Source organism: Larimichthys crocea, chromosome I, assembly GCF_000972845.2.
Source record: "Larimichthys crocea isolate SSNF chromosome I, L_crocea_2.0, whole genome shotgun sequence".
Lineage (NCBI taxonomy): Eukaryota > Metazoa > Chordata > Actinopteri > Sciaenidae > Larimichthys > Larimichthys crocea.
In genome coordinates, this window is record NC_040011.1 from 3,628,646 (window position 1) to 3,656,264 (window position 27,619).

The following is a 27,619-nucleotide window of genomic DNA, read 5'->3' on the forward strand; positions in this document are numbered from 1 at the left end:
CAAACATTGCTCGATCGTTTCTGACTTTGCTCTTCATATCTCTGAAGCGGATTTTCCGCTAGTGGGCGCTCTTGTCTTTCTAAAGAACTTGAGGTTGCACTCACATGCAGCGCTACAGCCCTGTAGTTCATATTTATTTATTTATTTATTTATTTATTTATTTATTTATGTATTTATATGTGAGCCTTATCGGAGCGCGTTCGTTGTTTTCATTATTCCACAGAAACAGAAACACGCGAGAAGTTATTCCTTATGCTTTCATACACTTCATTTAAATGCAGTCTGCTCTGTTTGCCTTAGAGCTGGTGTGAGTGCATCATCTTTACGTTCATTTTTTTTTTGTCTTATTAGATGAATTATATTTATGCAAATCACGTGTGATGTCATAATTAGACCATAAATAACATTAAATGTGCTCCATTCATCCACCTGTCCGTTTGACACAACTGTTAATTCCTCCTCATTTTTTTTTCTGCTCACCACTAGTCACCGTGCTGAACCAGTTGCCCTCCTTTTGACTGACAGCACAGCTCGCCCAGGGACCAATCAGCAACGACGGAGGGCGGGGCCTGAGCAAAACAAGCTACACCAAATGCCCAGTCGCGCTCTCTTGCAGTTACTTTCCATCCAGGTTTCGGAGCAGCCGCTGAGGCATCACCCCACTAACGTTTTGTGTGTGTGTGTGTGTGTGTGCGGGTGTTTTTTCGGGACGGATCTGCTAAAGGGAAGCCGCAGCCAGCTCGTCTTTGGGGATCCTCTTTAGTATGAGAACTTCCATTCCAGCTCCTTTGATTTCTTTCATTCTCATATTTGATCATTTTCTTCATTTTGACCATCCGACCTCATTGTTTCGCCCTTCTCATTTTTCTGCTGCTGTCACCCACAGTTTGTTGCTCACCACCACCTCCACCACCAGCACCAGCTGAAAGGGGAATATCTCACCATTCCACCTTCAGACATCACTCCTTTTTCTCTGCTGCTGCTGCTGCTGCTGCTGCTGTTCTGGATTTCGGCGTGCACTGCTGGACTATAACGCAGGGGGATTTATATTTGTATTGATTTCCATCTGCCGCCCGGTCCACAGCGGACACCAGCACTTTTTTTTTTTTCTCACTGAGGGATGTACTACAGCGGGGTGAAGTCTGCGCTCTGAACAGGGGAGAATATAAACGCACTGTCCGCTGAATGAACTGCTGCCGTGCGCCTTTGGTTTTTTGGAGCAGGTCTCTCATCTGGAGATGCTCTAGTACGTCTGGTTTGTGGTCCGTGCGCATCCCTACTGGATCGGGATATAAGGTGAAGAAATTGCCACCGTCAGCCCTTTCTGGAGCGCGTGTCCTCTGATTTATATATATATATATATATAATATTATTTTTTTGTGGACATTTTTGGTTATTTGTGAGAAGGATTGTGCACCCACACCGGAGGCGCGCAGGCTAACCATGGGGGACTCGATGTGGAGATATTATTTTGGAGTTTTGTTTATTGCCTTCAAAGTGGACTTGTGCCGGGCGCTCATCCTGGAGTCCATCTACTGGAACACAACAAATACCAAGTAAGTGGAGCACAAGCCGAGCTGATTACTGGCCCCCGTAGTGCCGTAGCGCTCTCCCGTGTGGAGACGATTTCATGCCAGACTCCGTTGAAAAATCAGGCGATTTTAATGTTGGCGTAAAATAAAACCAGATACACGTTTGGTAGTTTTTTAAAAAATATATATATATAGAAGCCACCTTTCAATTCAGCGTACACTGAGTGGAACAAAGAGCTCTCAGAGTAGCGTGATTTCAAATGTGAATTTATCTTCGGCTTATTTTTCCACGACAGTACACGGGTGGCGATGAACGCGTCTCCAAAGTAAGATCCAAATACACAAAGAAGCCTCACCATTCACTTAAAAAAAAAAATCCTCATTGTGTCTCCACCCGCTCTGCAGCTCAGTCACACATTTTCTTAACGGAGTTTGGTTTATTTTATCTCTGGGAAGTATCGGGGGTAAACCGCACGGGATGAAAAGCCGTGAACGATAAAGCTATCATCCATAAAATAGAAGAAAAAACAAAATAAGACACACACACACCTGTCAGGATAAAGTAACTGTATTTAGCTCTGCTCTCATCTTTGCTGCTCAGCTCACAGATTTACTGCTCGTGTCTTGTCACCGTTGGGGGAATATTTACGCGCAGTGGACAGCGAGGGCCGCGCTCGGCCGTGCGTCATGGTGGCGCTCGGCACACAAAACCCGCCTCAGAGAAACGGCTCAATGCTGACTGTGATTCATATTATTTGTTGTTTGTTGGCACATTATTGTTGAGTTACTCTGGTGGGTTTTTCTCGCGCGCTGGTTGTTTGGAGCCGAATGGAATTTCAAGGCAACTTTACGCTTCGCCTCGTCGCTCGATAATAACTTGTTCTGGGCTCGTTTTTGTAATTCATATGTGACTGTAACAGGTCCGAATCTGTTCTAAATAGCAGAAGCTTCAGAAGCTGCGCTCAGCTCATTAGCAGGCCAGTTTATTCCCTCGCAGACGTGTTTCCACGGGATCAAATATTGGATGTTATTTTTAATCCTCCGCTGTGGAAATAATATTAATGAGAGAAAACTGAAGAGGGATGAAACCCCTTGTTGTTGTGCTTAACATGACGAAGCGGAGGCTTCGTGGAGCTGGTGGGACGCCTTCCTCCGGGCCCTCTGATGCTCTGATTCGGTTGTTTGGATCAGAATTCAATAATTAACTGAAGAATGAGACACATTTTAGGGCGGATTATGTTGAAAATCTGCTCGATGTGATGAAAACTTTGAATAAACCGTCGTGCGCCTCCAACCGATTACCCTGCATCAGCCTGAACGTAAAGGCGTCACGGCCGGGGAGCTGGTTGTAGGATTTCAGGATGTCCCATGCAGTTGTGTGTATGCTGGTCTTGCTTTAGCTTTGACTACGGGGTTGGTGACTTATAGGAAATAGGGCGAACAAACGCAGGCCTGTTTGTGTGTCACCACCCTAACATCATCTATACCCTCCATTTGCCTCCTAAATATTCCTACAGGCCATAAAAGGCGGTTAAACTCTTTTCTCTGAATTTAAAAAAAAAAGGTGTCTTTCTCCTCCTCTACACCCCTGGTCTCAGCCCGGCGGGGGGCGCCCCCTCTTTGTGGCTCTTTCGTCACGGCCAAAACTCCCAACTCGCTCAATAATTCAGCGTTTACAGCCACAGAGAGGCACAGAGAGAGAGAGAGACCACTCTCCCCTCTCGTCTGTTGTTTCTCCCCTCAGTGAAACACACACAACGGACACGTCAAGATAGTCTAACAGGTGTCTATTGTTGCATTTGGTGATGTGCGTAACCGTGCGCTCTCGGGCCTTGTCTGCGTGTTGTTTCGTGTCTTTCACTGTACTCGGGAGATTTCTTTCTTTTTTTTTTTTTCTGCGTTGTTTGCGGGACAGAGCTCCGCTGTTCTACACGCAGCAGCCTCGGCCTTCTAGCCTTCTTTGACTGCCACGGCCATCTGTGTCCGTTTGGACGCAAGACTGTGACGCACTAACGTGTAGTTGCGCCTCATGTTAAGATAGATGAGCAGCAAAAAAAGTAAAAAATAAATAAATAAATTTAAAAAAGGCGCATTTTTAAAGGTCAATATGGGATGAGGTTGCATTTTGCACACATATATTTCAGCACAAAAGGTGCTGTGCCGTGATTGGGTTGAGTCACGTTTAGGTCACTGCGTATTTTGTGCCATTTGGTGTCTAAAAATGGTTCTAGCAGCAGCAGCAAATGTCAGCAAACATATATGAAATATCGTTTTCATATAACTTTCTCTGTATAGACACACTTCTGGGAAATCTTTCCTTCTATAAAGAGATCACCCAACAAGTTATTTTGTGCTTTTTTTTAAAAATACCCTCCTCATAGAGCCAGAACATAATGAAACCTCCTCCATTTTGGAGCTGGAGCTCTTGCAAATTAGTATGTCATTTCACTTGGCGCGTCAGTTCTGATTTTGAAAAGAGAGAAAAGAAAAAAGGAAATGTGCCTCCAACCCTTCAGGAGCAAGTATAGACCTTTGGGGTTGCCACAAATGTAGCGGGCATTCCGGGAATTAGTGTGAGCTGCATTCTTTGCGTTTTGTCTGGGTGAGGAGTTCAGAGGTAAAAGGCCAGAGAGTGATATGATGTGTGTGACCGGACACCCCTTTGTTTTTTTGTTTTGTTTTTTTTGAGGGGCTGTAAATCCCCCCCCTTTGTGAGTCAAGATAGAACAGTTTGTAGATGAAGTTCTGTGGCTGAAATCGACCCATGCAAACTGATTTATGCCCAGATCTCTCCTCTTTTTTTATTGATTCTGGAGAAACTGACGATCAGACAAGTTCATTTCTAAACTTCTGAGATAAGTTTTCGCACAGCTCCTCTCTGACAAATAACTTGTGTCAGACACACAAACTTTATGCATTTGTTATTATTTGACTAATTCTTCTCGCAGCTTCTTGAAAGTCTTCCTCCTCGGTAACAGAGAACCCCAAAGCGTGAATATCTTTATTCAGCAGGTCAGCAATATGCTCAACAGCCCAAGTTTGTCCCCTGCCTCTGCCGTCTCTCTTTTAGTTCGTGTTAGTCCTCCTCTTTGACTATTCAAGGGAGGATGAATGTTAGAAATGTGAAGGCTGCGGGCCAGTCTAATGCCTTTGTGTGTGTGTGTGTAGGCCGGGGGAGAGTATAAAGAAACAGCTAGCCTCTCTCTCTCTCACTGTGCGTGTGTGTGTGTGTGTGTGTGTGTGTGTGTGCACTAAGTGTGTGTGCATCTATCCGAAAAAAAAAAAAAAAAAAAAATCCCTCCACAGGGCCCACGGCTGTGTCGATTAAACCTCATTGTTGTTTTGCGCTTTACTACTTTACTGCCCTTATGCATGAACCTCCGAAGAAAAAAAACAAGAGAATTACATCCCCCCCTCCTCACCACCACCACCACCACCAACACATTGACACATCACATCACACACACCTCCTTCTTCTGGTAATCCATTTTGTAGTTGGGAGGGAGAAACAAAAGAGAGGCCTGCTTTACATGGTTTATGTAAAAGGAGCGCTCCCTCTCCTCCAATGCAGTTCATTAAGAGATTACATAGAAGCCCAAAGACCCTTTGTGACCGGGCAGTGACGGGGGCACCTCTGTGGGTCCTTTTGTGAATGTAGGAGGGGGTTACAGAGAGAGAGAGAGAGAGAGAGAGAGAGGAGGGGGAGGCATAGAGATGCAGGTCCATCATGAATGACTGACGAGGCCTTGTGCTGAATGTCGTAACGTTGCCCTCCCTCTTCCTCCAACCATCCCTCAATCCAAAATCCCCTGCCGTGCCTCTGATTTTTTTTTTCTCTTTCTTCTCTTTCAGACAGAGAGAAAGATCAGTTGTTTTAATTTAGCTACATCGACCGGGCAGCGAGGGCGAAGGGAGGGGTGGAATGGTAAGGAGAGAGAAAATGTTGGACACAAGAGTTCACGGCGGCGGGGTGACGGAGGTGGACGTTTTTTCTGGGTTTTTTTTTTAATGATTACAGCCAAGAGAAAAGTTTGACGATTAAGATATCGGGCATAAAAGAACAGGGGGGGAAAAAGTGAGAGAAATGAAAGAGAGAGGGGAGAGAAGAAAGCATCAGGACCCCCTTGGGGGTAAGGAGGGTAATTATGTCTAGGCCTGCTTGGATCCCATAGGCATGGATTACTGGATGAAAGGTAGGGCCGAAGGCACGGAGCACAGACAGAACCGGAGAGAGAGAGAGGACGAGGGGGGTTAGGGTGACGGTCAGGCGTAAAGACCTCTGTTCCCTCGGCCGACAGAGGGCGAAAGCTGGGGCGCTGCAAAGAATCATGGGTGGATTAACCCCTCACTATGCCTCGGCTTGGCCTCTTTGTCTGCTGCCTTAATGAATCCTTGCATTGCAGCTGGGATTCAGAGTCAAACAGTTGCTCTTGATCTGCAGTAAATATTCACCCTGCCCTCGTCTCGCTTTGTTTTTCTCATAACCTAAGGGCCACAGGAAGAGAACGGAGGGGAGGGGATTAGGCCGGGGTGGCCACCGCGGACTGTGTTTTGTCGCACACAAATCCAACAGGTTTAAACAGAAAGTCTGAAAGAGGAGAAACGAGGGAGGGGGAAGAGGAGCGGAGGGGGGCTCACATGGAGATGTGCAGTGAGACAGACAGAAAGGTTAGAGACTCACAGATGAGTTGTTTTACTGGCGACAGATGCGGCGGTCATAACCTCTCAGGAAGTAGATCTACAGTCCTCCTCCTTTTTTTTCCCCCTTCTTTCCTCTTGCTCCTTTTGCCCCCAAACACTTCCTCTCCCCTCCTCCACACACACACACACACACACACACACACACACACACACACACACACTAAAAAAAGACAACAAACTTAAAGGTGGTTGGAAGATGAAGAGAACAGATGTCACCCTGCAAATCTACTCTCCAGTGTCACCCACCTGTGCGTCTGAATCAGCAGGGTCCGTCACGTGTGGAAGAAATGTGGATTTCACTTTCACTCGGTTTAGAAAAGTACCTTCAGCTTCAGATCTACGGCTCCACATTTCACCGAAAAACAGAAAATGTGTTTTTTAGTCTCTTTCCAGCCTTCACAAAGCAAAAGTACGGACGGCTTTAAAAGAAAATTCATGAGGGCTTTTTGTTAGTCGACAATTGCGGCTGTCTGATTTTGCCATTTCATTATGAAAACCTTCTCAGTGTTATAAAAGCCAACCTCTAACCCCCCCCCCTCTGGTCCACCCCGCTCCCTCGTCTAACTCTGACACAGACGTTGGGATTGTGCGGAGAGAGACTTCAGGCACCTGTAGCTGTTCTCACCTTCCCACCAAATGTCCTGACAGCGCCGTTAGGGAGACGAGAGAAATGAGGCCGGCAGATCGAGCCGACAGCTCCGCTCAGCCTTCTCTGTTAGCTCCTCTGCCGGCTTTGTCGGAGCAGTTGGTGCGTTTGTTTGTAGGGGAGGTGGAGGAGGAGGATAAACAGTGATGAGAGAGGGGAGAAGAGGAGTGCCACTGCGACTTCTCTCTCCCGCTTTCTCCCCTCGCTCCTCTCCCCCCGCCGTGCTCTCGTCACCTCCTCTGATTATGCATTCTGCGGGGTTACACTTTTCCAGGAGAACTGTGGGAGGACAAATGGTGCGTGACAGGACAGAAAACTGTAAAAAAACAAAACAAAAGACAGCAGCAACTCGCAACGATTTTATGACTTTTTAATCTGTGTTTTTTCAAGTAGTCGATTAATTGCCACAGTCAAACATCTTGTTCTGTTCGACAGTGCAAAGGAATTCAATTTGAAATGATGCAAAACAGAGAAAAACAACATTTGAGGAGCCAACTCTGGCAGATGCTTGTCATTTTTCAGTCATAAAGAGTCATAAACTCGTACATGAATGTTTTTGTCTTTTAAATTCGCAGGAATCAGCTGTTGCTTTCTTTGTTTTGGCTTATTTAATGCTTTCTTTACATGCACACACTTTTTATCTAATTATTAATCGATTAGTTGTCAACTGTTGAACGGATCACCAACTATTTTTTATAATCGATTAATCGTCTTTTTGTTTTTCATGTCCAAACGTTTTGATTTCAGCCTCTCAGACGTGAATATTTTCGAGTTTCTTTGTTTCTGGACACAACACAGACATTTGACGTCATTTTCTGACACCAAACAACTCATAGATTAATCAAAAAAATTAGCTCATTAATGAAAACAATCATTAATTACAGCCCTTATCAGAGTTGCTGATATATGTCAAGTCCAGTATATGCAGATATTTCACGTTCAGTCATCTCTCAGACAGATTATTTTTGATGAACGCATTTTCACATTCATGTAACTTCTCACAGCACTAGAAGCAGTCCATTAAAGCGGTACATGCTGCAGCAGTGGGTGTTAAAAGGTTAAATCTATTTAATGAAACAATCAATACTGTAAAAATGACCCTAATGTGTTTAACTGCTCACATTCAAGGAACGGAGAGCTCTGTGATAAAATGCTCTTTGGTTCAGGAATATTTACGGTGTAGGGGGGTGTGGGGCTTTTTAGTTTGTGGAGGAGGGCTGAGGAACAGGAGGGGTGAAGGGGACAAGTGTGCCTCAGAGCAGGCTGGTGGGGGCGACTAGAGGCTTTGGGGGTCAAATGCATTTACAATCATGAGATGGCGGGGCAAGCTTTTATTTGTTTTCCGCCCCGCCCTTCCTTTATTCACCCTGCACGAGCTGAATCGGGCTCCTCAGACGGTCTTGCGTGACCTCGTGTACCTGGTGTTTTGTTGTAATGGCTGCCATTGAGCCAGGTGTCTGGTATCAGACACACTCATTTACCCACGGCGCTGAGAGGGAGGCGCAGAACAAATGAACGAGCGCCCAACTCGACAATCTCTCTGTCTCCATCTCTCCCTCTCCTCCCTCGCCATTTCCCCGTCTCGTTTTGTGTGTGTGTGTGTGTGTGTGTGTGTTTTTTTTTTTCTTTCCCTCTCTGAGAGACAGTCCAGAGTAGCTCATATTTGCCCCCTAATCAGCGTCTTGGCAGCTTATCTTTAAGAAACCACATTTAAACAGTTTGATTCTTCTTTGTCAGCGATTATTGAGTGCCTTCATTACACAGCACTTTGCTGTATATCAGCTGGCTGGCTTAGATACAAGAGTGTAATAGAGAGGAAGGTGTGTGTGTGTGGTTCTTGTTTTGTTTTTTTTTGCCTCTGGCTAAGGCAGATCTCGTTTTTTTTTTTTTGGAATTGTAAAGACAGTGAAAGAAGAGGATGCAGCCATTATGACACAGTATCTCGTATTGTGTTAGGAAAACATGTTCATATTGTGTTTGCATATGTGAGGAGCAGGTGACAGAAAGAGACGGGGGCCGCGTTTCCCTTCGGCTCTTTACCTGTGTGTTGCGTAGGTTTAGTTATGTTTGTTCTCCACTTCCTGCACAGATAGCATTCATGCTGGCGGGGCCAGGAGTTCCGACGCCCCCGGGTCGATAGCATTGTCAGAACCGTGTCGATGTAATTTGTCATCAGGAAATGAAGTGATTCACCTGTTCGCCTACGAGCAGTAGGTGCGCCTGTTTGTGCACGACTAAACTTTCCAACGAAAATCGGTGCCAGCTGTCTTAATTTTAAGGAGACACTTTGGGAAATGAGTTTCTTTCAGAGGGCGGGATGAGAAGATTGAGAGCCGCCTCATGTCTTTGCTGGCATGTGTTTAGCCTAGCTTAGCAGAAAGACAGGGAGCAGTGGAAAAAAAAAAAAGCACCATAAAGCGGTTTAATCTGTTATTTCTTTATTTGTTTAACTTGCAAACGGATATAAATATAGAAACAACACTTTGCGGTCTTATGTTGGAATGATCCACTGCTTGTGTGCGGCGATAGCGTGGGTACTTCCAGCTCATAGCTGCCTTTAAAACCCCCCCCAAATTTACTCATGTATACATTTCTGTTTGTGTACGGGTAAACAAACACGCTACAACATATCATTACGTCAGGTTTAGAACTGTTGGCTTCAGCCCGTGTGCTGCAGCCAGGTTCCTGACTTCAGCTTCCGCACAGACTGGTATCAGTTTTAACAGGATGGAAGAGTCAAAACACACGCAGTCTTTAACAGTGATAACATCCTGAAGCGGAGCACGAAGGCAGTCAGGGATCTGTTGTTTGCCTCATTATAGAAGCTGGACTGAAACACCGCTTTGGATAAATAATGGCCGTCACACACACACACACACACACACACACACACAGTAGCGTGCACACAAAATAAGCACACACATGCATGCTTTCACTCCTGTATAAACACACGTGACCACGCGTGAATGGACGCTACCAACACACACATAAGGTTAATGCACACACATAATCATTGCACAGTGTTTGTAGACCCCCGAAGGCTTCATGAAGGACCTTTCCACTCTGTGTGCTCTACTTCTCCCCTCTCATCCCCTCCTTCCTTCCTCCACACACACACACACACACACACAGATGATGCCAGATGGCGCTGCAATGCATAGATGTACATACCCTTCCTCTCTCTCTCTCTCTCTCTCTCTCTGTCCGTCACTGGACACACTGTACCACCGCTGAGTGTGTCTCCAGGGGGCATAAAAAATATTCGCTCGGCCTAGTTAGCTGCTGCGTGCGCATGTGTGTGTGTGTGTGTGCTGATGCCGAAAGCGAAAGAGATGATGCGCACTGTTGGAAAAGGGAAAGAGAAATAATGTACGTGTCTGTATCTGCACGTTTCAAAGACTAAGAGTATGTGTGTGACAGAGATAGAAAGAGGAAAGGCGATTTTTCGTTTGTTCTGCAAAAGCTGGCAGCCATAATGTTTATATATTTATATATATGTATATATATAACTGATTATACTAGGAATTTTTCTCCCCTCCTCACTATTTCATTTAGCGCTCTTTGTTAATTATGAATCGACAGTGCCTTGCCACCGGTCCCCCGTGTGAAGGCTCCCCTGCTGCCCTGCGGTGGCTCTTTGTAGTCAGAAAAAAAAAAACAGTCAAAGCCTGACGCTGGTGCTCAGTCCTCACTGTGAGAGCAGAGAGAGAGGGTTTCAGTCTCATTGCTTTTCAATCTCAGCCTTTACCTTCCTCGAGGAATTGAGGTCAAAGTTCACTTGGAGATGCTGTGTCTGCCCGCGGTTGTATTTACAGTAGATACACTTACAGAGCAGGTCTGGACAACGTTATATACAGAGGCTCAAGAATTCACACCATGAACAAGCACTTGGTGACAGTGGCAAGAAAAAAACGTCCTTATTAGTGGTTTAATTAATGGTTTATGAAATGTTACAGTGGTGATAAATGTCCCCCAAAATCCAGGCTGACATCATTGAATATCCTGTTTAATCCAAAGACGACACGCACAAACACCATACCACAAAATGCACACATGATCAACGTGTCAAACGGTCCCACTAGATCTTCCCGTCATTTTCATTAGCCTGGCATCTGCAGCGCGTTCCCGTCTTATTTACTCGCACCAGTATTCACAGCGTGCCATAAAAAGCCTCCTGGGCATCCGTGGTTAACATTTCAAATTGTATTCAAGCGTGGGGGCAAATTCGTTTAGCAGATAAATACAAGGTTTCACCTCCCAACTCAAGCTCCAACTGTGAGTGTGTGAGAGTGTGCGCAATCACAGGAATGCTGCAGGGGCTCTGAGTACTTGGAGACTAAATGTAACATTATTTTACTTTTGGGAAGAATTTAGGGAAATTCAACTACACTCCCAGACAAACCCCCTTCAGGCTCTGCGTCTATGTGTGTGTGTGTGTGTGTGTGTGCTTCTGCTGCTCCGCCATGTTACGATTGTGCTGGGATTTTATTTTGTGTTTTTTTTTGTTGTTTTTTTTATTATTGTATTTTTTTTTATTTTCTGTTTTGTATGCCAAACTTAGTTCTGCCATTTTCCTTCGCACCCGGGAAGTGCGGCGCCTTCTCCTCGTTTATCCGCTTAATTGTTCTTCCTTTTTCTGTCGCTGCCACAGCGCAGAAGAAAAGCTCCGTGATTTCATCTTCAGATATTTGGGGGTCATTTGGCACCCAGCACACGCACACACATGCATACATCACTCACACACACACACACACTCCGCCATTATCCTTCATCATCTAAAATTAATGGACACAATCAGTAATTACCACATCAATAATTAAGCTGGCTTCTCTCTCTCTCTCTCTTTTTTTTTTTTTGCAAGAGATGGAGAGGCTCGATGGCAAACACTCCAATCCGAAATGCATAATGAATGACTTATCATCGGTTTTTCTGCAGCTAACTCATGTCCTTCCTTCTCTGCCCCTCTTCCATTGTCTCTTCTTTCAGATTCGTGCCAGGCCATGGCGTGGTATTGTACCCCCAGATCGGGGATAAGTTGGACATTGTGTGCCCCCGCGTGGACGGCGGGGTGCTCGATGGCGTAGAGTATTACAAGGTGTACATGGTGCCCAGGGAGCAGCTGGAGAGCTGCACCATAACCAAGGCCGACACGCCGCTCCTCAACTGCGTCAAGCCCGACCAGGACGTCAAGTTCACCCTCAAGTTTCAGGAGTTCAGCCCAAATCTATGGGGCTTGGAGTTCTTCAGGGGGAGAGACTACTACATCATCTGTAAGTACTTGTCCCTCCCCGAAGGGATAATAAATTAGAAATTGCATTATTTAAGGGGGGAAAACAGCCATAAACAGTTTCAGTGAGGTTTAAGAACCAGCTGTTGGTGAGATATCTCGCATTTCTCATACAGAGAAGCTGAGTTGTTGTGCTGACATCAATTTGGCGGTATCATTCTTTCAAAACTCACCCTTTTGTGCAATTGCTCATACTTTACATTCAATATTTCATTCACCGTTGCTCTCTCCGCCTACGTACAGTTCAGTGCAAGTTCATACACCTTCCACAGATGTTGCTGGTGGACACTCGGGAGATATGCAGGAATTAAACTCAAGGAGTTGAAGCTGGGGAAAGGTTGAGGGGAAAGTTGATGGCACTTCACCGGCAGATCGCTCTGAGAATTCCTTGAACATCACGGATTGAGGCTATCCAAATGATGATTTGTCTCTTGAGATATAAGTAAACATATTAGGTCCATTTGAAGTTATGCTAAAAGTCCATCCAATGGAATCTGTAGTGTTTTCAAAGACTCTCCCGGTGGGATTTGCTTCTTGTAGAAATCGAGCCTCTGGCAAGATTCAAATGAGAAGATGATCTTAACATTCATAGTTGTAGGAAAACTGCTAGGAGTAGTTCTGATGTTTAAAGACCTCGATATCCTTAAATGAAGTCCTTGTCATATCAGGAAACTACATCTGAAGCCCCCTCATCCCACACCATCCTGATACTCAACCTTTATACATGTTCAGACAACCATTAATAGAACGCTCAGCTATGAGACCCTTTCATGCTTTTGGCTTAGAAATGACTCATCATCCAGTCTCATGGTGCAGGTGTGGCCACTCCGCTCTGCTGATTGCCTGTGATGTACTAACGCCATCCTGGGAGGAAGTTCTGATGGGGTTTAGTGACGGCCCCCTGGTTTGAAACATGGGAGGTGGACTGAACCATCTGTGTGGCGCTGATGGGGGGTGCGCCGCAGATAGGACCATCTGTGAGGCTCTGCCATAGCCATCTGTGAGCTGTCACAGTAGTGGAAGGCCATATTTCTGACTGAGTACAAGGAAGGGGAAGAAAGGGGAGTGAGGAGAGGAGGAAAGACGAGAAGGAAATAGCGCTTCTTATCCAAACGCTATGGGAGAGGAAGTTGAATTTTGCAAAACAAATGTGCAAGGTAACAACGCACTGTACTGTATAAATCCCACTTCAAACCGCCTGCAGTAGACGACTCCTGCGAATTTAAATTTTCCTCTAAGCTCCACAGCACTGCGAAGTCCCGCAGAGAGATCTGTCAGGCAGCTGTTTCAGAAAAACAGGTTCAGCGACACAATATGCTCATTCAGTTCTATTTAAGTTACCCTAACGCCAAACAGGCAACAGTGACTGCCCTGTCACCTAAGTGTCATGGCTGCAGGATATTTGCATGGGGGGAGGCTGCGTTTGAGTCTAACAGGTACTTTTGTGGTCCTGCAGGTGCATGTATTCTGGCAGGTTAAAAGGCTCGACAGTGGCTCATAGACAAAACTACACTAATGTTTGGTGACAAATAAAGTACCTGCACGTACAAATACGCCTGCGCAAACCTCCACGGAAGCCGCTCTAGGTTTGTGTCGGCGTGTGTGGAAGGACTACAAAGGCTTCTGGATGAAGAGGCGCAGACACGATCGCCCTCCCCGTGTCTCCACCTCCACCCCCCCCCGCCTCCATATTCACCCAAACGCAGCTGTTAATTATTGATGAGGCGGTGCTGGTGTTTACTTACCCCGGTTCTCCCGGTGCTCTGCCTGCACTCCCTGCTGCTGATCACATCGTGGTGGATCAGAATCAGAAGAGAAGAGAGGGTTAAGTCCAGGTTAATGAAGGAGCGCGGATAAGAAAGCGCAGCCGCCGAGAGCATTGTAGGAACATGCGGACGCGAGAGAGGCAGGCAGGAAGAAACATGCTGATAATGCAAACATAAGACACCGAGCGTCCCTCAGGAGTCTTGAGCTGCATGCTCGGAGCAGCTTCTCTATGCACACACACAGCCACATACATCCTAGTGACAACACTCCTCACTTTATCCGTCTATCTATAATATGTATTTCTCTGTGGGGCCCTCTATCACAGCCTGAGCAGACGAGAATATTCAATTTCCCCCACTAAAAGCTCTCCCCTTCATCGGCCTGCCGAGTCGACAAGTTGGAACAGAAAGAGCGGTGGGAAAGTTCAATTCGCAACTTTAAAAAGAGGGTTTGGAAAATCCAATTTTGCAGTTCTTGCAAATTCCCTTTCCACCGACATCCCTACTCCTCTAACTCCCCCCCTCCTCCTCCTCCTCCTCCTCCTCCTCGTCCTCCTCCTACCCCCTCCCTCTTGCCGCCTCCCTTTACAGCTACCCAAAATGCTAATGTGTAGCCTAAAGAGGGCAGAGAGGGAGCTGTTTCTCCATTGGAGTGTGTCTCGTTTTTTTTTTTTTTTTTTTTTTTTTGCTGTTAATTGCCTCTTCTTGGCTAGCTCTGTCCTCCGGTTCTGCAGCTTTAACAGCCCGCTGCAGTTGCATTGTGGCGATATACGTCGTTGTGTACTTAGTGCCGTTCCCTCTCTGTTTTTGTTTTTGAATCGGCCCGCTTGGAGAAGCTCCAGCCTTGCATGGGTAAACACCAGGAGCGAAGCACAAACAAACAAACAAACAAAAAAAAAAACGTGACAGAATGCACAGAGAGGTGTGCGTTGGTGGAGTCAGATTCACGGTTGTTTATGCCGTGCAGAGATGGAGGGAGCCAACATGAGTGAGTCTTTGCTTGTGTTGGGGCGGATAGCATATGGGAATAAATAGATAGGCCACATTAAGGCTTGACTTCCACCCCGGTGTGAAAGCATCTCCATCTTGTTATCTGTGCCTGCGTGTGTGTCCGACCCCCCCACCCATCCCTCCTTCCCTCCAGCAGCGCTGTCCAAGATCCATCGGAGTGTGACACCGCCTCAGAAAGTTCACCGCGAGGATTTCATTAGTCTTTTGGAGTGAGCACTCGATACGTAATTAATTAACCGGCGTTTAATCCTCCATTTCTTCTCACAATTGCCAAGGCCCCCACATCAATGCTACGGATCTCAACCAATTGGATTAGCACTGCCTTGTATTGAGTATTGTGCCAAGGCTAGACCTAGATTAGATGGGTATGCTCGAAACCTCCATCCTCCCACCCACCCCACTCCGACTTGAAAACCACCTCTTTAGATTCAAACTGTGACATCAGCATCGAGCGTCTGACTGTCTCATCCTGTCCTCTCCTGGCGGTCAGATCTGTTTCCTGTGCACGAGTCGAAAAAAAAGAAGAAGAAAAAAAAAGGCCTGCTCGTACATGTGTGTGTGTGTGTGTGTGTGTGTGTGTGTGTGTGTGTGTGTGTGACTGCGTGTGTGCGCGTTTTAAAGCGGCCGCGCACAATGCTGCTCCAGTTGAAAGCAGATGAGTCTGATGTGATTGTTTGCGGCAGCATGGCCTGCAGCCCGAGAACCTAGTGGGCTAGATGATTACATGAGCTAAAGAGGGAGAGAGAGAGAGAGAGAGATGAATAAGGAGGGAAAGGGGGCAGAAAGAGTGACGAAAGCAAAAGAGAGAGAGAACGAGACAAGAGAGGAGAGAAATGGAGCTAAAGGGAATGGGGTCATAGCGAGAGACAGAACGAGAGAGATGAGCTAAAGAGGACAGGAGAAGGACAGGGTTGAATTTACAGTCAGAGCAGACATGCACAGAGAAATTTCATCAGGACTTTAATCACCGCTCGCCTTAGTCACAACAGAAAATAGTCCCGTCGTCGCCTCCCTGCAATGTGAGCTCTGAGAGGGAAAAATTCATCGTATTAAATTTGACACCGATTGAAAATTGCACTTTCAGGTTTCTGTCTTTGCCTGATTGAGACTTTATTCACCCCCCCGATACATCCAGGATCATGGTTTGAAACAGGTGGTGGCGTTATTATCACATTATGAAAATGGGTGGCAGCATTAATCAGCAATAATCAATGCTGCTGTCTGTCTGCGTGGGAAATATGAGTGTCAAACTGTGCCCGAAATTGTAATTAAAGCACTTATCTTATAAGTGCTTTAATTAATAGATTTTATTTATTTATTTTAGACAGCTTTGGGTATTCGCGGTGACCCAGCTTTGCCCTGACCCGTTTCCGAACGGTCACCCTAAATGGAAAGGCGCCCCCTGTCACGGGCGATTAGGGCACTCGGCGGGTGACGGGTATTAACCAGCCCGTAACCCCGACGCTGTGATGATGGCTTCACGCTCCACAGCAACCCCCGACGGATGGCAATGACGCTCGGAGTTTAGATCATAGCTTTGTGTTTGTCTTTCTTCTTCTTCTCTTTCTGTCATCATTCTCTCCATCCATTCATTCTCTTAATTGCGCTGTGTTTTCTCTGTCTCTGTGAGATGTTGTCTCTTGTTTGGCTGGCCACTGTCTTTCAGGGCAACGCATCGTGCTTTAATTATACAGACAACAGAATTTTTCGCTCTAGCCTAAACCACCAACTCTAAAACGAGTCCTTCTGCAATATTGGAGCCTTCTGCTGCTATGTGCCGGTCGCATTAGGAGAAAGCAGGAAACGGAGATAAGAGCTCGCAGCCTTTATCTGGATTGCAGCTCACAATTGACTGTCTCGTTAAACACAGGGTGATTTTCCACTCGCTTGATTTGATAAACAGGAGAAAATTCAGTTAAGGAGAGTAAATTAAGTTAAGGAGAGTAAATTAAGTTATGGAGGGGGGGGTGGGGGGGCCGGGTGAGGGAGGATGGTCGGTGGGTGGGGGTGACTCGCAATGTGTTTACAGAGCGTGGGGGGGGGGGGATTGCGGTTGGAGGGCTAAAGTGTTAATTTTCACAGGTGGCGCTGACACTCACAAACACAGGCAGACAATCAAAGTGACCACACATCCCTGACACACTTCTATAACATTTGCTTGAGCCTGCATGTGACTTGAAGGTGTGTATGTGTGTGTGTGTGTGTGTGTGTGTGTGTGTGTACTGGAACATTTCGTGCAAGCCCACTCAAGCTGTCACTTTGGTCTCAAGCGGTACTTTGTCACAGCCGGTGAGTGATTTTTCCTGATGGCCCTTTTCCCCTGTTGCGGAGCCTGTTTTTGCATGTGTGTGTGTGTGTGTGTGTGTGTGTGTGCGTGTGTGCGTGTGTGTGCATGGAGCTCCCCCTCCCCAGGCCATCGCCTCCCCTCCATCTTAACCACATCGGCAGTTCGAGAAGCAGTGAGAAAATAGACTCTGTAATTCACAGTCGAGATGGAGAGAACGGTGAAAGAAATTCAGACGTAGCTGTTCTTTTTTCTTGTCCTTTCTCCTCCATTTATTGTTTCTCTCTGGGTCCGTGCTGAAGGTCACACACAGGCTGAAGTAATCTTTCTGCACTCCCTCCCACCAGCACCACCAGCACCACCTCTCTATCTGTCTTTGAGTCTTATCTGGGTGCTGTAATGCCAGTGGTAGTTGGTGACTAAATCCATTTGTGAGGGTTTTGTATGAATCAGGTCTATCCCACCACCAAATGTGTCCCCCTCACCCCACAGAATTACGGATTAGCCGGTTAACTCTAGCCGGTTAGTCCATCAGCCCGGCCTTGTCTGGCCCGGTCTGAGGAGGGCCGAGTCATTCAACCAGCCTTAGCCGATTCAACAATCACATTCTGTTTAAATCCAAGTCAGGCTTTCCTGGACTGCAGCCTTGGCATAGCGAGTGTGTTTTACTCGGCATTTAAAGGAGAAGAAGACTTTAAAGTTTAAAATGACTCCAGATTGAAGGATTTATTTTCTTTTTTTTTTATTTCTTTCTTTTAAATGTCAAGAAAAATGTTGCGGCCAAGTTTCAAAGAAGAGTTGTTTTTGGAGGCTTGACACGGAGGATGTTCTTGTTTTTTTTTCTTATCCTCGCTGTCGATGGGTGCTGATGTGTTAAATCATTTAATAGGGCAAAGGGAAAGAGGTATAGGGGAGCGGACGAAGGAAGGAAGCGACACGAGTGGCGAAATGTGTGGCAGATGAGAGCTAAAAACACCGCCCCGTGAACTCTGACCTCTCTCCCCATCCGCATCCACCTCGACCCCACTACCCCCCCCAAAACACACCTGCACACAGACGCCATCCTGCCAATCACCCCACAAAGTAAACAAGTGTTAAGATGGTTAATGACATCCTGCAGGATTGTGATATTCATGTGTGTTGTGCTAAAAGGTTTATGAAATGAACGCATGAGCGTACACACACACACACACACACACATACAGGAGCACAAGCCTTTAAGGAGCTTTGTCTGTAATGTGCTTTTCGGCCTCCACTGGAAAGCCATAGGTCAGTTAGAGAAGGAGACGAGAGAGGGGGGTGGGTGGGAAGGAGGGGAGGGAGTCCTTGTTAACATGCTCTTTGTGTCCGCTCCCATCACCGTCTTATTGAAGCAAGGGGATTCGGATCAAGATGATTGGTAGCAAGGAGGGCGGGGGGGAAAAAAAAGGAAGTGAGAGAGAGAGAGAGAGAGGGGAAGAAAGAGAGGGACTTGGAGGAGGAGAAATAGGAAGTAGCAGACTATGCGCGCCGTCGTTTTTCAAAGCTATTGCAATCTGAATCACGACCCGAGCACCTGCCACCTGCGCTCGACGGAAAAGCTTCGACTGCAGCAGGACCGAGGGCCGGGGGCGGGGAGGGGTACGAGCGTGTTAAGAGAGGGGTAAAAGAGTTCAGGGGAAGAAGGGAGGAAGGTAGGGACTAGCATGCATGGTGGCCACCCTAGAGGAGGAGGAAACTGGGGGGGATGATGGGGTGTTGTTCAAGGGAGGGGTGAGAGGAAGCGGGGGGGGGGCAGTCGTAGTGAATGCGGGCCACTGCACACTGGCGGGAAGCCAAGCCGCTAAGCCCTGGCAGCTCGTTAGCCTCTGTGTTACTGACCTGATAGACCACAAGCCCGACTCCCCCCCATCTCACCCCTTCCCCCCTCCTTTTTTTCCCCCTTCTCCCTGTCCCGCTCATCATGAGCCACGCTCGCTGCACTTCTGCCCAGCGGCCTCCAGGGGCAGTGCAGATAAAAGCAACACGGCTCATGGGCTTGAAAGCATTCAGCTGATTGAGCTGTGTGGCACAAGTTCCACACAAGTTTTTTTTTTTTGATCAAAGTGCAGTCCCTCTTTTTAAAAAGGCCCTCACAGCATCTGCTTACAGGGCCCGTTTTGTTCCTCCTGTCACACGTGGAACTTCTTGCACCGCCCATCCAGATTCCTCTCTCAACATCTGCTCCCGTCCCTTAAACACAGTGTTTAGCGGTGCACTTCTGTTTTCTCCTGTGTTTAAATGTTGTTTTTTTTTTTAGATCCTTCAAGCTCTTTTCATTTAAGTGCCATGGAGGTGTTTATCACCTCCCTCTGTTCCCTTAATTTCACCGCCTCTCCTGGAAAAAAAGCCCTATTTTTTTTTTATTTTTCTCATCCCTCCTGTTGACATCCCTTAAAATTGTTTTTCATCTTGTCGTCTGCAGATCTCTCTTCTCTCTTCTTCTTTAAGCCTGGCAGCAAGTTTGGCTTTCAGATGTGAACATTTGAATCCTTTTAAAAAAATCCAAAAGTGTGTCCTTTAATAACTGGCTACCTCGTTAGCGGTAATGCCGAATGCCCCCCCCCCCCCTCCCCTCCTCTCCTCACATCCCTTAACTGCATCCTTCACAAGGCCCATCAGCACAGTTAGAGATATTACAGTCACAATTACTCAAGCTAATTGACTTTGGGGATGTGAAATATTCCGCCGGAGTGGAGTGGCTGAGGTGATGAACGGGTGAATTGTGATTTTATTAACGGGGGTATGACTCATATCCCTCCTCAGGAAGGCTTTTAGTGCCTCTGTTGTTGTTTTTTGGGAACTGGCTGTTTTTCCGAGATAGGCTTAAGGCGTATATATACACAACACAATGCTCATCTTCTCTGTAGCAGATGCTCGCAGTGACAGTTAATTCTAACCATGTCCCTCTCTCTCTCTCTCTCTCTCTCTCTCTCTCCGTCTCTGTAGCTACATCTAATGGTACCATGGAGGGCATCGACAACCAGGAGGGGGGAGTGTGCAAGACCAAGTCCATGAAGATAATCATGAAAGTGGGACAAAGTGAGTATTGTGTTATTGAATTATGAGCGCCCGCGAGGCATGAGCGGGCCCGTCACGACGCGGCGTCCGTACATTCTGTTAAAATTGTGTGAGACTGTGAAAATGCCCCTAATAAGGTCAGAGGAGGATGTGCAGCACGCAGCTCCATCGTCTCCATGACACCTGGGGCTGCGAAGGGGGCAGGAGATGTAATCTAGCGGAAGTCCTAACGCACTGAAACACACACACACACACACACACACACGATTGCATACGCTTGCACGCACACGTGCACCTGAGGCATCTGCTGTTACACACTCTTTCAACCGCAAGGCTTTCTACACGTGCAAGGTGCACACAGACACGTAATGCTTATGAATTATCTACACGCTCCATCTGAAGCACACACACACACACAGCAGATAGCCCAGGCCCTATTCTTAATTATAGCGATAATTATTCATAAATAAGTTGCCCGGCTGCCACCCATGGTGGTAATTTCCCGGGGTCGACCCTCTCGTCAACACCAGCTTCAGAGCTGTTCAGAATCCCCTGAACGTCGGGGAATTAAATCGAAAGCTGCTGCACCCCGAGGAAGAAGAGAACAGGTGCGGAACGCGGGCCTGGAAATTAGCTCTGCCGCTTAATAGTTCTGAAAATCAGCTCCGGTGTGTTGAGAGGAGTTGCTCACAAATTAGTGGATTTATTAAATAAAATGCTGTATTAAGCGTAGCTGAGCTTGACAAGTGCACAGTTCAACCTGAGCAGTCTTTATAACAGCAGATGCTCGGTGAATTAGAGCACAGAAAGAAGAGAGACAGCATCTTTTGCCTTTTTTTTTTTTTTTATGTGAATCCAGTTGAAGAAGAAGTCAAGGGAAATGTTTCTGTTGAAGGAAGCTCGGAGGAAACGACTATGAAATAATCAATGGTAGCTTGAAGGGGATCTGTTTCAGTACAATACTCACATGCTCGTGTGTACGTTCAAAGAGTTATTGACCGCTGTAATTGTTCCACCGCTCCATTCTTATAAAACCAAGACAACTCATGTCAGGTGAAATTCATGCCTGTATGAGGCTCAGGAACTTGGAACTGTTGCAGTCATCAGGAAATACCCACCTGAGTGACTCTAAACACGAGCGTAAACAACATGGACGTACACTGTCGCGGAAAAGAACTCCCTGTTAACTCTGTTGTGCATTTTCTTTCAGATCCCTCTGACCCTTCTCCACCCAAAGACAAGCCCACCAAACTACCCTTCCCTCCCAAGAACGACGGCAAGGAAAGCTACAACCCTAATGAAGTCCTGGAGAAACCAGGTGAGTTCACCTATCTGCACCTTAAATCCTGGGAAAAGTGGCCGTTGAGCTTGAGGATTTACTGAAACAATTTGGCATTTGTACGGCCAGCTAAGAGCTGATAACGCTAAGTAAACCGCGCGCGCACGTCTGTGTGTTTTTGTGAGAATCACTGAGGTGTGTGTGTGTGTGAAAGTGAAGGAAAGAAAGGTCAGCGATTCATCAGCCAGTAATTGAATGTTGCCCATAAAACTGATAGGCATCTCCGGCCTCTCAAGGACTTATAAGGTATCTCCACGCTGGCATTGTTCCAGCTTTACCCCGCCGCTTAAGTGACATTTTCAGGAAAATGATCTGATCGCTGTCTGCCATCTCTTTTAACGACCTGTTCTGAGTACAGACACACACTTGTTTCTGCGTCGAATCACAACTCGGGCAGGCGTGCGTCTACGTGCACAGCGGCCTTATCTCTTAGCTCTAATGCTGCAGTTGAAAATCTCCCAAGGAGAAAATCCTGACCGGCAATTTCCGCAATGAATTGCTTTCAGAAAAGAGAAACAGGAAGGGCCTCAAGAACAAAAACAAGCTGACCTATATATTACCGGTCTTCCAGTCCTTCACCCTTGTTCGCTGAGGGCGTGGCCTCACCTGACACCTTTCTGTTTTCACTTCCAAATCCGCCCGACGTACAGCATGCAAATCTGACATCCCGCCCGTTAAATCCATGCTGGCACCGTTCTCTGCAGACATCAGCATCTTTCTTGTCCTCTCTCGTGCTTTTTTAATGTCTCATCCCTCCATCCCGGCCGCTAGCACGAACATATGGACGTCAGAGTGCTATGGGCAGAGCGTCTGAGGCAGCATAATCCCCTTGTAAAACAACGGAAGGGTCCTTGCTTTGGGCTGCTTGCCATCTCGTATCCGCTCCCCACCACACCACAGCAAAAGCACTTTTTACGCCCTCGGGAGAACAGCGGCAGACGGGCGGAGACACGGTAATCCTGCCTGCGCTGGGGACTACGCTCTCTCCCGGAGACAGAACGCACAGGCCCTTGAGTGTTGGATGTGAACCAGAATGTCCATCGCTGGGAGTCAGAGCACAGCTTGGCTTTCATAATTGATGTCTCATGATGACATCAAATATTTCTTTCTTTATTTTCTTCCCTCTGGGGTTGTTAGTTAGAAAATTAAGTTACTTTTTTATGTCTTTTCAAGATGCAATCTATCTAAGTGCAATGTGCCCGTATCTACCCCCAGCCATTGTATCTCCTATCGGGCTGCTCATGCCCTAGTTTCAAGGTTGCAGTCTTCACCGGCTGAATTTGAATAGCCACCGATCGAACGTGACCTTTACACAAAAGCCTTCTATAGGCCACTGTGCTGCCGGCCTCCTCCCTGCACCTTCACTGTGATGTGATGAAAAGATAGTGAGGAAAAGACACAGTGAGTCTGCCTCCCAGTCTTTCCTCAACCACCTAAACCCACACCTTCCAGATGCCAGAATTGCGGACGCTGTCAGAAGCACATTTTTATAACCTTCCAAAACTCAAAATTGCAACCAAAAAAAATCACACCCACTTCACACAGCGATCCGATTTCCGTCAATTTTTGTGCCTTCAAGGAAAGTTTCCAAAAGTGCGAGCTGTCATCCTTTTTCGGATGATTATCGTATCCATAATGGCAGGTTTTTCCCGCTGCACAGTGTCGCCTTCAGACGTGCTCGGATGTCACAAAAAAAACGAGTTTGTTATGAGCAAACCGCGACTTCACCAGCTCAATCTGTATTTCTGATGATCCAAGTGACAGGTCCTCACAAGTATAATTAGAGCCAAACACAGAACTCATTTTGTCATCATACTCACTTCTGTTTCTTTCTGTCTTTCAGGTGTAGCACCCAGAGAAAGCGAGAACGAGAACGGCGGAAAGTCTTCAAGCGCCATCGGCTCCGAGGTGGCCATCTTCGTCGGCATCGCTTCGGGCAGCGTCATTTTCATCATCATCATCATCATGCTGGTGCTGCTGCTGCTCAAATACAGGCGGCGGCACCGTAAGCACTCGCCACAGCACGCGGCCACGCTGTCTCTAAGCACCTTGGCCACGCCCAAACGGAGCGGAGGCGGCGGGAACAATAACGGCTCGGAGCCCAGCGACATCATCATCCCGCTCAGGACTGCTGACAGCGTCTTCTGCCCGCACTATGAGAAGGTCAGCGGCGACTACGGCCACCCGGTCTACATAGTTCAGGAGATGCCGCCTCAGAGCCCGGCCAACATCTATTACAAAGTCTGAGGTTGGAACTTTTTAAACGCAAGAGACAAACTGGAACAAACCTGGGGCAGCGGGTTTTTGGTTTTCGCCTGGCGCCGCCAGCATGCCCGCAAACGCTCTCGCTGTTTCTCTCTCTGTCTCTCTCACTCTTGTCGACTCCTCCTCCTCTCCTCTGATGTTTTGTCACTATTTTTTTTTTCTTTTTCCTTTCTCGAAGTTTTGCTGATACCTTGTCGCTCTGGTTTGGTCACAGTTGTTGTGGACGGGGTGGGTTAGGAGGGCCGGAGAGAAAGCTGCTGCTGCCCACTGCTGCTGCTCTCTGGGGAAACAAAGAGGACGATCTCTTCTTTCCCCCCAAATGTTGCTCCCTTGTTTTGTCTCGTGCACTGCGGCCAGCATTTTAGGGGGAACTGAATGTCGAGGGATCAGAAAGTTAGACAGATGCACATTTTTGTTTTGTTTTTTTTCTCGGATTTGATGGACAGACGGATGTATGGACGTGAAGGTTTCCTGGCCAGAGAGGAGGGGAAGGAATTTTTTTTTTTTTTTTTGGCCTCACCTTAAAGAGAGACTACTGCTTGGAAAAAGAGAGGGAAAGAGACAAAAAAAAAGACGAGTGAGGAGGAGAGGTAAAAGGAGAATATGGGCTGACCCATGAACTCACAAAATGGCTGCCCCTCCCTTGATGCTTACTAGCCAGAGAGACTCTGTGGATTTACCAGCTGGACGAGGAAAAAGGAGAGAGATTCTCACGCCGATCCTCTCTGGGACTTTCCTGACTGACTCACGGAGATCACCCATTCACCCGTGCCACCCACATCCTCACCATCACATATACACACATTCACCCACACGCACAGACACACCGTCTCACCGGTCAATGTGAACTGTTTGGGTTTAAGTGTGGATTTCTCCTCATTCCCAGATATGGTTTCACTTCTTTCAGATGTTACTTGAAGGTTTTGAGGTTCTTTTTTTTTTTTTTGTACTGTCAACATTTACTGATCTTGTTTTTGGCCGTATCTGGTTTTCATATCCTGGTGTCCTTCAAATGCATAGACTTTCTTTTCCTTTAGTGACATATCGTATGTGACGTTCAAACACACAACAGTGGCTAAGAGTGGCGAGAGTGTGAAAAAGAAGGAGTGAGGTTTTTTGTTTTTATTTTATTTCATTTTTCAAATTTTGCGCCCTCTCGTAAAGGGAACGGGGGCGGGGGTGGAGGGGGGGGGGGCATGTCAGGTCTGCCCAGGTGGCTCCTGGGAAGAGTGGAGGACTTTCATATACATAGAGCAGCACTTTTAACCCCCATTTTTGGTACCTCCACTCTTCACAGCAGTCAGAGAGAGACACAGTGATAGCTAGACATGGGAGAGCGGCTGTATCCCGTCAGATGTAGTAATGAGGGCTCGCCTCAACTTCTCCAGAACCTGGGCTTTTCACACGGGCAGATGTTTTGGGGCAATAAGAAATCCGACTCGCCTTACTGCCGCTTTTCGCATCAGGTGAAGAAGAGGCCCAAGATCTAGTTGAGGTTAGCATAGCTGGCTGAAACAGCTCTAGGTACTGTAACGTTTACCCCTAGGGGTCCAGTGATGATTAAGGGTGCCCTAAGGCACCAAAATCACCGTGACCGGTGCTCTCCTATTCTTGTTTTTCAAAAAAAAAAAAAAAAAAAAAAAGCACAGGGACATCTACTTACATTGTCACTGTTTCTCAATCTCCATTAGCATTTCCATATTGTGATTCTTTCATTTACTTTTTTTTTTTTTTTTTTTACAAAATAGATGTACATTTAAAAAAAAGGACATTACAAAGATGAAAAATTAAAAAAAAAAGCAGAATTTATTTATGATAGACACATAGAGCACAGGTGTTGTCAGGCGGTATGGAGAGGAAGAAGAAGAAGAAGTAATGTTAATATATTATGGTATAAGTGCACATTATGCAATCTAGGTTTTTGATTATTTGATATCTCTCGACCCACTGAGTCACGAGCTCTCGTCCACAGGCGCAGGGCTCAGTCCTGGGAAGAAGGAACCAGGGGAGGGCAGCCTGGGCCCCGGCCCCCGAGGGGAGTAGAGTTATCTGACCCAAAATAGCTCACATTGGTGTACACAAGGGCAGAGTAGCTGTGTCTCCCACACTCACTCAGTGTAGCATCTCCCAAAGGATAATTCCCATAAACACCCCAGTGCCCCCCGATTCTCCTCATCCACACCCTTCATGTTCTCTGTGCATGTGTGTGTACGTGTGCGTGTGTTGAGCAAGTCTATATTTCAGTGACTTCACATTCATTAATATCTTTGGCTTAGGATCATAATCGTGACTTAAGCAGCCCCCTCCCCTGAGCATGTATCAGCCCATTGTTAACATTTGTCATTTGTTCATAAAGAACATCAAATTTCACCGAAAAAGCCAAGCCTTGTATGATCTGAGGTTTGTGCCTCTAAGAGGCTACAAAATCTGCAAATATGCAATTCTTATTTATTTTTTTAATCAATTCTGAGAAAAAAAAAACACCTATGGAAAGTGTTCTTAACCACTGAAAGATGTAACAACAAACAAATGACACAATACTAGCAAAGTACGTCACACAAGCCTGCTGTTAGTTTCTTTTTTCCTTTCCTGCATTATTTGTAGTATCCTTTGAACCTTTTTCTGTTTTTAACTATGTGCCGTAGTACAAAGGTAAACTGTGAAAAACAAAACCATGAAAAAGCATATATATATCACACCTCAACAGGTATTTAAGAAAAGATGAAAAAAAGACACACACGTACAACAAAGAAATGGCTGTTTAGTTGCTGTCTGTCTGCGGCAGAATATGACAATCTTATTAGTTTCTTTGAATCTGACGTCCTTTTCTTAGCTGCCACTCCACTAACTCTCTCCCAACATTGACCGGGTTCGGCTCAACCTGTTCTGAAATGTCGTAGCGATGCTGTGAGAGTCTTAGCACACGGGCTAGGAGAAGCACCTCAGGCTACTGTAAAATGCCTTGCTCGTATGGTCAGCCCTTGGTCACTTGACTCAGTAATTTTGCACCGTACTTCTGTAGGTAAGAAACTGTAAATACATTAATGTTTGTATTGTATATGGATCCTGGGTTGTTACAATAGCCTTATTCACCTTTTTAGGAAAGTAAATGGAAAAAAAAAGTACAGAAAAAATGGAATACACTTCAGTAAAACAGAGCATACTACTTTTTTGGTAAATAGCTTATGTAAATATTGACCAGAACCCAATAAAACATTTTTTTATAAACTCTTAAAGTAAGATGTTTTGTATAAAATTTGAATTTTTTGCTATGTATTTTAGCTAGCGCTCAATGGAAAGCCCGTGTCCTCCCCACTCCCTCCCCTTTTGCACTGTTTCCATGGTAATTTGGTTTAAAAAAAAAAAAAAAGAGAGAAAAGTTGCCAAACCGACTGCTGCATATTTGTGCCATAAGTGTGTACCATAAATATTTATTGAATTAGTTTTTTCTTTTTTCTTTTTTTTGTTTTGTTTATGATTTAATTTCAGTCCAGTTTGTAAGTAACACAGTATTATATTTGCATTGTTTGTTCGTCTACCCCTGGTTTTCTTTAGTCATGTCATGGTTACCGGGTGGCTGTAGCCCTGTTCTCTCCCTTTCCTTGCAGTATGAGATGGCCAGGCTGTGAAAAAAAAAGGTTTTAACATTCAAAAATTTAAAACAAGTTCAAAGTGAGGATAAATGACACACATTCCACCAGTCTGTTACAAACTGAAAATGTTTTTCAATAAAATGTTTTTCCTATGGA

General features: G+C 46.2%; 1 protein-coding gene across 2 annotated transcripts; it reads left to right on the top strand.

Annotated features, from left to right (window-relative positions):
* Positions 1-602: 602 nt before the first annotated feature.
* Positions 603-27,619, top strand: efnb2a (ephrin-B2a). Of its 2 annotated transcripts, XM_027281046.1 has the most exons (6): positions 603-762; positions 887-1,556; positions 11,866-12,149; positions 20,195-20,287; positions 21,477-21,584; positions 23,449-23,852. In XM_027281046.1, the coding sequence occupies exons 2-6, from the start codon at positions 1,444-1,446 to the stop codon at positions 23,850-23,852; spliced, it is 1,002 nt and encodes a 333-aa protein (XP_027136847.1). In that variant the 5' UTR covers positions 603-762; positions 887-1,443. The 2 variants fall into 2 exon arrangements, with proteins under 2 accessions (XP_027136847.1, XP_027136844.1); XM_027281043.1 differs by having other exon boundaries at positions 603-1,556; positions 23,449-27,619.

Excerpts from the sequence above, each read along its gene's own strand:
- efnb2a (XM_027281043.1), top strand. The coding sequence starts at position 1,444 with ATGGGGGACTCGATGTGGAGATATTATTTTGGAGTTTTGTTTATTGCC. Across the intron at positions 1,557-11,865 it reads TGGAACACAACAAATACCAA|ATTCGTGCCAGGCCATGGCG; the intron begins GTAAGTGGAGCA and ends CTCTTCTTTCAG. Across the intron at positions 20,288-21,476 it reads AATCATGAAAGTGGGACAAA|ATCCCTCTGACCCTTCTCCA; the intron begins GTGAGTATTGTG and ends ATTTTCTTTCAG.